At 45.5% G+C, this 13,472-nt stretch overlaps 1 protein-coding gene across 1 annotated transcript; it reads right to left on the reverse strand.

Annotated features, from left to right (window-relative positions):
* Positions 1 to 783: 783 nt before the first annotated feature.
* SAP30L (SAP30 like) lies at positions 784 to 12,406 on the reverse strand. The gene is made up of 4 exons (XM_056502335.1): positions 11,959 to 12,406; positions 10,043 to 10,165; positions 8,303 to 8,401; positions 784 to 6,354 (listed from the first exon to the last, which is right to left on the reverse strand). The coding sequence occupies exons 1-4, from the start codon at positions 12,142 to 12,144 to the stop codon at positions 6,226 to 6,228; spliced, it is 537 nt and encodes a 178-aa protein (XP_056358310.1). The 5' UTR covers positions 12,145 to 12,406; the 3' UTR covers positions 784 to 6,225.
* Positions 12,407 to 13,472: the final 1,066 nt, after the last annotated feature.

Here is a 13,472-nt window from a genome sequence, read left to right on the forward strand (position 1 = left end):
CACTGCCTTTAAAAATACCATGACAGAGTTCAGATGAACAAGTTCTCAAGTCCCAGTTTTTTTCACTTGCTTCCTCAGTGCAGCCAAAAAATGAGAGACCTTTGCCTGTAAGGCTGATGGTCAGGAGAAGTATCAGAACAAGAAATGAAACAAAGCATTTCATGGGAAAGGATCTTGAATGTGGGGATGGTCCATGTCATTACTGCTCTGGAGCAGTGCCCACCTTGTCAGCTGGGCATGCAGGTTTGACTCTGGACAACAGGAGCTATAAATCATGCATGAAATGAAGCCAAGGATGTGCCTGAGAAAAGAGCAGAAGCACAGGGCTGAACTAGACATAAAGAAGATTCATTAGGAAACATGAATCAAATGAGAAGCTGCACTTGACAGAATCCTCATGATACAAGAGGGGAGGAATTCCCATCATAGAAAAGCCCAACACCCCCCAAAATACAAGGGCATGTGGCTCTTCAACAACCTCCATCTTTCTTGCAAGTTGTCTTTTTGTTGCATTCAAAAAAGACTCCATGAATTGCACCTGTGCAGCCCACCTGGGTTTGTCAGAAAATATCCCATCACCTGAGATTTCTACTGCAAGCTTGACATTCCCACTGAGCAGTGCCATTCTCTGCTCCATGTCTGCAGTGTTTTCAGCCCTGGGGAGGTGGGTGGGAAAAGGCAGTGAATCTGAGAAGCCTGGCACAAAACATCCACACAAAGCAGAACTCCCTTGGCTCTGGAACCATCAGTGCTGAGGGCAGAAAGGCAAACAAGGGAATGTGGGCCGGTTGCTAGATAGATCATTTATTAAAGTGAAATTCAGATTTTTATCTTTATCAGACAGTACAGAGTTAAAGTCTCATACACAGTGGAAGCAGGACATTTCCTACACCTCAGAGAAATGAGTTCTACAGTTTTTGCTATAAGTTACTAAGTTGCTTTAACAATACACAGCTATATTACACAGTTAAAAATACAAGGTGTCCAAAACATTTGGCATAAGATCAGCACAACACATGGAGGCCAGAAACAGAAGAGGGAACACAGTTTTCTCTCCCAGTAAGCCTGCCAAAAGACTCCAAACCATTCTGCAAGTTACCTGCTACCCATCTCCCCTGCAATAGCTGTGGAGCAGAGGTGTGGGTAGGACAGGAGTAAACTCAGCCCTGGTAAGGCTCAGGTAAGCCAGAGGCTCCTGGAGCCTGCTGATGTACAGGATGGGCCTGCAGAGCTGCTTGCAAGGGAAGTTCAGGTTTAAGGCAGGAGCCCCCCCTCTCCCCACACTTTGTTCAAGCATTTAGTTCATCCCAAACAGATGTGCTCACAAGCAAGTCAAAAACACGAGACCAGGGATAGCTGTGAAAAGTGCAAGGAGTATCTTACATCCTAACAGTTCACTTGTACTTCGAAAGTGGAAAATGAGAACTCCCTAACTTGATAAGCTAGAGATGGTTAAATGGCATCAGTGACAAGAGGAGTGAGGCATCAATAACATTCCTTCACCTCTGGGACTCTTCAGTCCTTACTCTGGGCAGCACAAGGACTCCTTTGGGAAGGGAGGTCACCTTGTACTACCCACGTTTCTAAGCTGCAGAGACAAAGTGACTCTAGTGCTCCAGGATCTGCAAACTCAAACAAACAGTCCCTCAGCAGACCCCTCCTCTGCCCTCCAACTGCAGTTCCTGCTGAAGATCTCCCATTGGTATTTACATTTGGCTCAACCAAAAGATGTAAAGTGCACAGCTTGCCCTCCTCCCCCTCTCATAAAACATCCATCACAGGAGCTGACACAGAACAAATCTCCCTCCACGCTGCTGCTGCTGTGGAAGTGTTTTGTTCAGTCTCCCTGTGGGCCATGTCCTGCTTCATCCTCCCTGTGCCATCACCACCTGCATGAAAACTCCCACTTACTGTAGATTATTTTGGCTCTTGTTTTTCAAAGCCTCTCTGAACCCAGCTTGCACTTTAGATTCACTTGAAATGCCAGGCTTGACATGTTCTGGTCAATCCTTGCACCCTGGGGTATCTAGTCATTTATAGCCACATTTCTAAGGAAAACTGGGACACCAGAATACCAGAGAGAAGTGGTACAGAGCTCTGCTTTTCTCAGGCTGAGCATCTGAAGTGCCTGGCAAAAGAAACATTACTTTATAATGTAATAATTCACTTCAGGTTGATATACAATAATCTTTCAGATTATGGAATTTTGAAAACTGCATTCTAACAGAGCCTCCTTGGATGTGTTTGCACTTTTCAGCCATCAGGTTGCTACTGACTCGAGTCTTTGCATGCTTCCAACTCCCCTGAGTTGAGCTCAAACCAGTAACTACCAGCAATGATTTCTTCTTCCCTTGAAATGAGCAGAGGGTCAGCATATAGGATGAAATTAACCCCAGAAGAGATGTTTCTGCATTATTTGGATTGCATACTAATGGCTTTGGATCTATTCAGAACTCTAATTAAGTGAATGGAACTCTGCAATGAGAATTGAGCTAGGCTATGGAATTGCATTAGGCTATATAATGGCTGGAGACCTTTAGAGACAATTCCTCTGCTCAGGGTGAATGTCACCTATGCAGGCTTGTAAGAAATAAGCTTCCACTATATAAATAGAAGATGACATCTGGTCATCCTCCATGCCCCCAAGGCTTGTGCTCCATGGTTCAAAGCTAGACAGAATTTAAGGCCCATCTGTGAAAAGCAAAATGCAAAAAAAATATCTTATCATACCAGCCAAAGCGATTTGGGTCTTACACCTTTCCAACAAGTCCCATCTAAAAGTGCTGAGAAAATGTCCCACCTCATGGCTTCACAAGTGTGAGGTTCAAACACATTTAATTTGACGTTTAAAATAAAAAGTTGGAAAGTGTTTTTTCTTTTTTTACTTGGCATGCAGCATAAGGAATCGAACACAGAGCACGGTATCGTACAGAAGGACAATTGCATTGTTGCGTTTTCTGGTTATTAGACACTAAATGCTTTTCAAGAATCACAGGCACCCTGAACATGGATATTGCTACTGAATTGACGTGTGGTTTCAGTTCATAGCACGGGGGCCAGCAAGTGGCTGACCCTTCCATCAAGACCATCAGCTTTCTGTTGCTCAAGGTGTTTTGCTCTAGCTAAGTTGAGAACAAGGTAATAAGGCATTTGCAAGGGGTTTATAAGGCCATGGGGTCTGACAGCCAAAGATTCTTCTGGTTCTTTGGTGTCTTGCCTCCAAGCTTTCCACCTTATAAACAACTGCTAATGGCTGGTAAACATCTCTTCATCATCACACTTCACTAAGAATTTTTTTTCAAAAAAGTAAAATTGCTTTAGAAGTGAAACCAACAAGGATCACATTTAACATCAATTGACTATTTCAGGAAAAAAAAGAAAAAGAAAAGTTTCCTGGATACCACCTCGGTGCAAAAGCATTCCAGTGAATACACCTGAACAGATGGAACCTGCCACCATATTTCCTTGAAAAGAATCATTTTGCTGCTGGCTACTAAAACATCTCAACAGATTTATTTACTCTTAAAAATAAAACAAAATAAAATACAACCACAAAAAAAGTAAATCCCAAACAAACTACATTTTTACAGTTTTGGTCTAGAATCACAGAATCACAGAATCAATTAGGTTGGAAAAGACCTCTGAGATCATCGAGTCCAACCTATGACCAAACACCACCGTGTCCATCAGACCATGACACCAAGTGCCAGTCTTTCCTTAAACACCTCCAGGGACAGTGACTCCACCACCTCCCTGGGCAGCCCATTCCCATATTTAATCACCCTTTCTGTGAAGAAATTCCTCCAAATGTCCAACCTAAGCCTTCCTGGTGCAGCTTGAGGCAGCTTCCCCTTGTCCTGTCACTGGCTGCCTGGGAGAAGAAGCAACTCCTACCTGGCTCCACCCTCCTGTCAGAGAGTTGCAAAGAATGAGAAGGTGCCCCCTGAACCTTCTCTTCTCCAGGCTGAGCAACCCCAGCTCCCTCAGCCATTCCTCACAGGACCTGTGCTCCAGATCCTTCACCAGCTTTGTTTCCCTTCTCTGGACCTGCTCCAGCACCTCAATGTCCTTCCTGAACTGAGGGGACCAGAACTGAACACAGCACTTGAGGTGTGGCCTCACCAGTGCCCAGTACAGGGGAAGAATCTCTATGAGGCATAACCCTCCCAACTCAGAAACACATTTTCCCTTGGTAACATGCTCTGATTACACGAGCTCTTTGAAGGTTAGCATGCAGTCAGAGAATGTACCCTTCTAACCATCTGTCCTGAATGAGAGAAGCCAGATCATGTTGACTGATGTGGAAACTATCCACCCTTTCAATATGGAAAGGAACAGCACAAATAGGAAATTTTTAAACATTCATGAAATACTGATACAAGACATTCTCTCCTCATTCCTTGAACCTTTCTCTTGTATGATGTTCTAAAAATCCATACAGAATTGAACAAGGAAATGCTGAAACAATCACACTCCCCAGATGTCACAAATGGGGCATGTACCACAACAGAGTATTTCTGCCTATGACACAGGACTTAAGACATGTTGAAGTTTGTTGAACATGGTTTTGGAGTATTAGCAAACAATTCAGAGTGATGTGAACAACTTGCTTTAAATTGTGACTTGAATTTTAAAGAGACCCTGGGAGAGCTTCAACAAGAGCTTCACTAAGTGAACCCTTCATGCCTTACAAAATGCAACGCAGTACTAAGCTGGGACCATGACCAGTGTGTTTAGCTCTTAAACAAAGCTTCATCCAGTTTTGAAATAATAAAACCTGCCACTTACAAAATGCTAGCCAAGGTTTTCTACTGTTCATTTCGTTGCTTAAGGCTTGTTAAGAACATCCTCTCTATGTGGAGTCTTGGCATCTTGTACCAGAATGGAGAGACTGGTCAGGACAGCAAAGAAACAGAGCGGTGCTTTAAATCATGAGGTCCCCTGAAGAGAATTTGAGGTCACTGGAAAACAGTCAGTCATGATCAATACCATTAAAAGTTCATTTTGCCAAAATAATCACTGTATTATCTGTAAGGACACCTCGGCTTTAAATAAAATCAGGGTGATCTCCTCCTACAGTGCCCTGTTGGGGAGCACCAGTGTGCCACCCTCACTCACACAGCTCTCATGAAAGCACATGAAATGTTCATGAAAGGCAAATGCTTTGATGCTTCTTGCCCACTGCAAAGGAGATGAAATGTATCATGAAATGCTCCGGTCAGATCACTGCCCTGGTTATGGTGCCTCACCCATAAATCTGCTTTATACTAAACAGAGCCCCTGAATGCACACAGCAGTTTTGTGACACCTGCTAAAGCTTCAGCATAAAATGGACATCACTTGTGACTGATACTGACCTGACACAGAAATTAAGAGACTGATGTCTCAAGCCATTGTTTCACCTATTATCACTAAAATATGCATAAATCAATTAAATAAGCACTTCTATCAACATGATCAGACATAGCAAATAGGTTGTGTTTGCCTTAATACCACATTCACAGAAATGCAGAAGTTTTAAAATGCTTACAGAAAATTTAATTACTGAGTTCTTAAAAGAAATTATAAAAGAGACTGCTGAGAGCTGGTTGGCATCTGTGTCGGATGGGGTCAGGAGGAAAAAAAATGGCAAAAAACCCCATCAATTTCAGACTGGTCAAGTAGCGTTCACTGGAGTAGATCTGGTGAGCTGGAGCATTTGTAGAAGTTTGGGATTTGAAGCACTGACTCAAGGCAAGACAGAGCATGTGTAGGTGAGCAGCAAGCTTCAGAAAAACTTCTGACCCATGCACCTCGAAAATGAATTTTATCTCTGCTGCTCTTCCAGTCCTGTACCAAGACAAACTGCATGGTGGTTTGTGATGCAGCCTGAATTCAGTGAAAAAAATTCCATCTGGCATTTGAATTGCACTGAGATGTAGATTTCCAGAAATGGCTCAAAACACCAAGTTGACAAACTCCACAGTTCTACAGATTTATTTGGTTTCCCCATTATCCTCATTTCTTTATTCCAATATGACTTTGAAATGAGGGGAAGAAGTCTTCGGAAACATGCTGGGCACATGTTTTCAAATACTCCTCATAAGAACGTCTATATTTTTTTCTGTCATCCAGACACTGCAGTTAAAAAAAATTTACAATATACTTTAACAGTTTTTATAAACCTAAAATGCACAATACCACACATTCCTTCAAGGTCTCTCTTATTCCAAGCCTTGTTCATCTTCAGTCAAGCTGCTTGCTGCCTTCTGATTTCTGGTCCAGCCTGCTCTTGTTGTTCTTCACCATGTAGATGAAATATGCAAGTGTCTCCTTCTCATTCACTGGAATATTCCTGAAATGACGACTGACAGTCTAAAAGGACAACAGGTAAAGAGACAGAAATGCTGGAATTAAAAACTAGAAATAATCAGAACAGAGTTTCTCTTCACTTTCCAAAAATGATTTTATGGCCACTGAGCGCATTATCCTTTGAGTGAAACATGCACCAATTCCAACTGTCAGCCCTCATTTACCTCCCTCTCTCTTTACAGCTGGAATGTGTGTATGAACACAGCATAGCCTTGCTATGTCAGCAGGATTTGCAGCCAACCTACAAGAGGAATTTGGAAGCCAGAATGTCCTCCTGCCAAAGCAGCACAGCTTCTCCTCAGCAACATTTCGTGCTGAGATTATTTGGCGAGCAAGTTTTCCCTGCACCTCTGTGTTTTAAAGGAGAGTGTCAGAAACACTGCAGCACTTTCTTGTGTGAACCAGGTGTTAGCAAAGTTTTATCCAGAGTGATTTCCTCAGGACTCTTAAGTTTTCACTGAAAAAAACATCAGGAATTAGCAATGGGAGGGTTAGGTTTTAGTTAGGGCTACCCCTCTCTGACAGTAGAACAAGCCCTGAAGCATTGGCTGCTTTTTCCTCAAAGTGAATGCAGAAAACATGTTGGAGCTGGACAAGATCTACTTCTCATAGAAGAAACTTTTTTTTAGTACCCAACACAGATCTAGAATGGGATTCTGATGCAGGCTGAGCAATAAGTCACTCCAAGGAGATTTATGGAAGCTTGAGCTTCCCTCATGGTGGGAAGCATGAGGAGGGTAAGAGCCTCAGGCAGCAGTGATTCAAGCATGGGAGCTGGATGAGGATCCAGAATAGAGTCAAAGCTGCCCAGGCTTCACAGGAAATCTGGGAAGTATGTGACAGCTTTAAGTTAGGCTCTCTTTATTTTCCACCCGCACAGTAATTGATCTTTTCTTTCCTCTTGGGTACATTCACAGTAAATTCCTTAAGCAGGCAGTCCTTCATGGCAGGAGGCAGCTGACAGACATGAACTGGTTAGTTAAAATATGACAAATCAGGACTGCTAATGAGGTACAACCCCATCCTACTCCATTCAACTTACTCCTACATGCCCTACATTGCATATTCTCTATATTCTGTACATTCACTCCCTGGTTGACTTTGAAAGAGAAAAAGACAGTGTCTTGCAGACTTTTTTGGTCTGTCAGGTTTTTGTTCTTTAAAGCAGAAGTAAAAGCAAACCAGACAGTTTTAGGCAGACAGTTGTGAAAGCCACCACTTAAAAAAATCAACCTCAGTACTAATTAGTAACTACTACAGTTTTTTCAAGTTTAGAGAAGATTTTTCCCACAGCATGGCTTTAGATCAAGTCAGGAAAAAGAGCAGAGCAGAAGCACAGCTAGCACAACTTGCCCAAATACCAGAGAGATGCAGAGAGTTCTTTCTGAACAAGTAGCCCATATGGTGAGAAAGCAGCAGAGGCCCTTAAGAAAAAAGCCTTTTGTAATACAGAATCATGAGGACAAAGGAGGAAAATAAAGAATCTGAAACCACGCACAATGATGCTCCCTTTAATAATAAGCAATTCCAAGGAGCTCAAGTGCCTGTGAGGAAAGAAAAACTAACAGGATCACTTAGGGAGATGATTAGTGGGTTAAGTGTGAGTTTCAGCTGAGCAGCCATCCCCAGGTAACACCCAAAAACTGGGTCCTATTTCTGCTCCCTAAAGGGTACCACTTGGTACTAGGAAAAAGGTGGGAAAGGAAGCAGAGACAAGCACTAAAACACTAAAACAGCCTTTCTACAGCCAGTGTCCATGCCTTCCCAGCCTGTCCCAGGTGAAAGCAAGCAGGCAGCCTTCTGCTGGCATCAATCCCTGAAACCTTTCAGAGGGCACTTGGTCCGTACCAGTGAGTCACACAGGTGTGAGTGCCCACAAAACGTGCCCTTGAACAGAGGAGATAAAAAGTTTTCTTGCAACAGAGATAACACCACTGCTGTCCTCACTTACTTCTGCAAGCTGAGCCTTGTTGAGTCCAGGTCTAGTCTGCAACTTATAATGTCTCTTGTAACGTCGCAGGGTGTTCACTTGGAGCTGGAACAAGTCAACCTGGCAGTGATGAAAAGAAGAGGGCATGAGCACTACCTTTAGCTTCTATGAGTAGTTATTTTATCTAAAAAGATCTAAAAATAATTACTTCTTCCTCAATAGGACTTCTCCTTGCTTGCATTCAGAACCACACTGGCTTGTCTTACTGACAAACCTAAGTATATTTTGTATTTGTTAATGCTAAAGGACCAAAATAGCCTCAGGGAAATAGAAATTTTTGTTCTGGTTCACATGCTGTCAACAGAATTGCTGGCCAATTTCTGCTCTCAATTACACCTCTGCAACCTCCAAGCAAAGGGGAACCTTTTGTTCCCACAAGGTTTAAAAAGCTCACACATGAAATAACAATTTAGCAGGCACTGAACAAACGGCTTGTGACATAAAACAGAGTACAGAGATGAAATGAAATTCAAATACTTAAATAGGAAGTGCACAGTTTAAAAGCAAAGGGGGTGATGGCGAGTTTATAACAGGGAAGATGAAGATCATGTGGGAAATGTCAAGTTTCAAAGAAAAAAGGAATATCTGCTGAAAACTGAGAGGGAAATGACATTAAAACTGACACGGTGCAGAGTTCTGTGTTCAGCTGGGTGACGTGCATCCCTCAGGTTTCAGTCACCAAATACTGTATGCTCTACAGCACCAACATTTTTAGATGCCAACTGGGTCTTCAGCAATCACCCTGGCAACTACTGCAAAGCTTGAACAGGAAAGTTTTGATGGAGAACCTTGTAGAATGGAAACATGAACAGTGACAACAAAAGGTCAGGTTATCTTTAAAAAAACACCCATATCAAAAAACTTGCTACTCTTTCAACACCTCCACACAGGAGCTGTGTGCACCAGCTTTGCACCAAGGCACAGCTTTGCTGGCAAAATGACTCTTGGTGGCTTTTTTTTTTTTTCTTTTCTTTCAGAAATAAACGACTTTTTGCCAATAGGGCTGGCATTTCCAGCAGAGGGCTCTGCTGACGTGGCCATGCTCTGCTTCTCTGAACATCACCTCTGCACAACTTTTGCCATGTCAACAGTACCAGAAACATCACTGAAGCAAGTGCAGCACGCAGTGGCACAGAGAAAGGATTATTCTAGAGTTCTCTATCACAGAAAACTTCCCCCAGGCTTATCTCCTGAAAATAAAAATGTGTCACAAACTATTTAAAAGTAGTTTTAAATAGTGCTAAAAAATATCATATATGCAAATATCTGGAGCAGCTCAATATCCCTGGGTATCAAATACCTAATCAAAGAGAGTGATCTATTGGATTCTGTAGTGTATTTGCAAAATGATGCAAAATAAGTAACAAAGAATTATGTTGGGGCATCAGATATCACCAAAAATAACTTATTTTTAGCCTTAAAAAAATTAGTATCAAACACAATTTTAACTGTACATACATGAAGCTGTGCAGTTACCTTACCACATCTCTTTTTATAGAAAACTTAACATGGGCAAAGAACTCATACAGGAATGAAGAAAATTAGGACAACACATGTTAGAAAAAAACTGTTTCTGGAAAGTGAAAGTAACTCCACAGCAGCTTCAATGGCCTTTCAATTTAAAATATAAATATTTTTGATACATGAGAACATCCAAGTGAAACTTCAACATGCTAAGAACTGGTAAAGCAGCTCACAAACCTCTGGAACATCCGTGTCGTGCTCAGGAGAGTCACCTCCATCATCACTCGTCTTCCTCTTCCTTTTGTTCCGAACACTCTGAATGAAGTTCTTGTGAAAATCACAAATATACAGATGTCTCACCTGAGAACCAGAGGTGGTGAAAAAGCAATCAAAAAAGATACTGTGAAACAGCATCCAACAGCAGCTGCTTAGACACCCGTGTCAGGTGCATCCCTCAAGACTGGCATGACCGACTGACATCAAGGAATTTCTAATCTTAAATCCCAGTCCTGATATCACACTCTTTATTCAGAGATAGCTTACCTTACAAAGACTAAAAGCAAATAAAACAAAGAACTCGAGCTCCAGCTGAACTTGAACCTCTGCAGATAAAATATTTCTTTTTTATGGCTGCAATCATACATCAGGAAAAAAATGGGTGCTTGTCTGGAGGAAGTTCATTTATTTCAGGATTCACTAGCAGGTAACTATCAAAAAATTATTATTCTATTCCACTCTTGTGAACTTTCTGGCTTGAATAGTACAGAGGATTATTAAGGTGTTTCAAAACCGTGACCAAATAAAATTTGAGCTAATCACCTCAATTAAAACAAACCAAATGCAGAATAGCCTCTTTCTAACTGCTTGTTCAGCCATGGAACCTCCCTTTTAACAAATATTATCTTACTAGAGTTAGCAAAATAAAGCACTTCAAATGATCAAACCAATAATATTTGATAAATGATCCACCAAATGATATTTGGTATCTATAAGGCAAAAGATCTTCAGATAACACAGACACCCTACATCCAAAATCACTCCATGCAGCCTGCTTCACACTTTCCCTTTGTTCTAACTGCATTAGTCTGATTTTGCCTTTTTGTTTCTAAATCCTGGCATCTGTCAACAAAGACTCATTTCTAAAATGCAAGAAATTACTACGCCACTAGACAAATCTGCTGAGAACTACAACTGTGAGAAATCCTCTATTTTTAAAGAATATGTTTCAAACTGAGTCACTTTTCCCGTGACACGATGCATTTCGGCTGTGCAGAAGAGACCCAACCAACTGGGGGAGCTGCCAAACAGACTGACTCAAAACTTCACCTTTTTTTTTTTTTTTTTTTTTTTTTCTTTGCTTTGTTTTCAGTGGTTTTGATCTTTACAGATGAGGCGAGAAAAGCGTGCATAGCTGAATTCCGTTAACGAACTGACTTCTGAGAAATTCCTTCTGCGATCTGCTCGGCTCTGCCTCTTTCTCTGCTGGGCAAATAACCCGTTCCTATCTCAAGCTGACAGCTGTCACTTAATGTCATTAGGCAGCAAACCGGGCTGCTCTGTGTGCGAATAAGCCCTGCGGAAGAGGCAGCACATCTCACCGCCAGCTCGGTTTTTAACCTGCTTCACTCCAGCACCAATTCTCACCAATTAAAGAAGTAACGTCAGTGCCGCCTGACTGAAGCAGCAGCCACGGCGCTGTTTTCACCTGACAGCAGCAGCCTTTCCAACCCGAAACCGCATCGCGAACAGCACTCCTGCCTCCGAAGCACTGACAGCTCGCTCCTCTGCTTCCCTGCACACCACCTGCCTCCCCAGCACGGGGTTTGTGCTTTAGTTACACTATGCTTCAGCAGGCGGGCAGTGCCATAGGGAAAAGCCGGCTCTGCACCCGGGGAACAGCCGGGTCCACGCAGGCACGTCCTTCCCTTCCCTCGCCGAGCGCTGCAGCGCTGAGGAGGGTCCGGAGGCACCGTGAGCGCCGCACACATCCCGCAGCCCAGCCCCGAGCCCCGCCGGCCGCCCCGCAGCCCAACTCGCCGGGCGGATCCGCGTCTCCCCCGAGGCACCGCAGTGCGGTGGCGGCTGGGGCCGGCCCGGCCGCCCCTCCGGGGGGCTCGGCGGCGCCCGGCAGCCCCGGCCGAGGCCTCACTCACACTTTTGTCGATGTCCAGCTTCAGCTTCTTCTGCGAGATGCTCTTCTGGATCCTCTTGCTGAAGGACGCGTTGCCGGCGGGGCGCACGCAGCGGTCCCCGTCGTCGATGAGGCAGCAGCTCTGGCCGTAAAAGGGGGCGGCGGGCGGCCCATCCCGGCTGTCCTCCTCGGTGCTGAACCCATTCATCGCCCACCTGCCCGCCCCTCACCCCGCGCGGGGAGCCGACAACCGGGGGACCAACCGGGGGACGAGCCGCCGTCACTACCGCGCCTTCGGGGGGACCCCGCCGCCTCCGCGGGGGCCCCCCACTACGGCAGGAGAGGGGACCCCCCTCTGCCGCCGCCGCTCAGCGCTGCCCGCGGGGTCGGGCCGGGCCGGGCCCCCCAAGCGCCGCCGCCCGCGGGGAGCCGGGACCGCGCAGCGCTCGCACACACAAAACCGCCTCCCCGGCCGCGGAAGTCCCGCCCCCCGGGCAGCAAGCGCGGCTTGGATTGGGCCGCGCGGCTGGAGGGGCGGGGCGCCCCGCGCCGCTCCGAGCGCCCATTGGCCGGAGGAGCTGCCCGTCCGCCGCCGCCGCCCGGCCCCCGCAGCCGGAAGGTCGCCGTGAGGGGCGCGCGGAGGGAGCGGCGCTCGGCCCCCCCGGCCGCCGGACCCTGAGGGGAGCTGGCCGCTCCCGGCGCTGCTCAGCAGGTGCGGGCTGGTACCGCCCGGAGCAGGCGGGAGGCGCCCGGCCCCGGCGGCCTTCGGGCTGCCCCTGCTGCCGAGACGCGCACGGGACACCCGCGAGCAGCCGCGGGACCGCGGCTTCCTCCGGCCGCCCGCAGCTGCGCCGGCACCGCTCCCGTGACAGACCCGGACCCGAAACAGACCCGAACCCGAAACAGATCTGGACCCGAAACAGACCCGGACCCGAAACAGACCCGAACCCGAAAGAGATCTGGACCCGAAAGAGACCTGGACCCGAAACAGACCCGAACCTGAAACAGACCCGGACCCGAAACAGACCCGAACCTGAAACAGACCCGAACCCGAAACAGACCTGGACCCGAAACAGACCCGAACCCGAAACAGACCCGAACCTGAAACAGACCCGGACCCGAAACAGACCCGGACCCGAAACAGACCCGAACCTGAAACAGACCCGGACCCGAAACAGACCCGAACCTGCGGCTCCCACCCGACTCTCGTACAGAACTCGGTTCGGCACAGCCACAACTCCCTGTTCTTGGGTCGTCAGCTAGGAGTTTCTGACTGAAATGCATTTTTTTATATAAGAAATACAATATTTCCTTTTTTTTTTTTTTTTTTTTTTTTTTTTTTTTTTTTTTTTTTTTTTGCTTCCCTAATCACAAGGCAGCCATAGAAAAGATGGGACCTGGAGAAATGTTTCTCAAAGCAATGGGACTTTTAAGGTTCGCATTTTTCATCTTCAGGAAAATCAAGACCCAAAAAGAACCCTGAAAAAACAACAAAAACCCCCAACAACAAAATCTTCCTCCCCTCCAAAAAAAAGG

This window comes from Oenanthe melanoleuca, chromosome 13, assembly GCF_029582105.1.
Source record: "Oenanthe melanoleuca isolate GR-GAL-2019-014 chromosome 13, OMel1.0, whole genome shotgun sequence".
Taxonomy (NCBI): Eukaryota; Metazoa; Chordata; class Aves; order Passeriformes; family Muscicapidae; genus Oenanthe; species Oenanthe melanoleuca.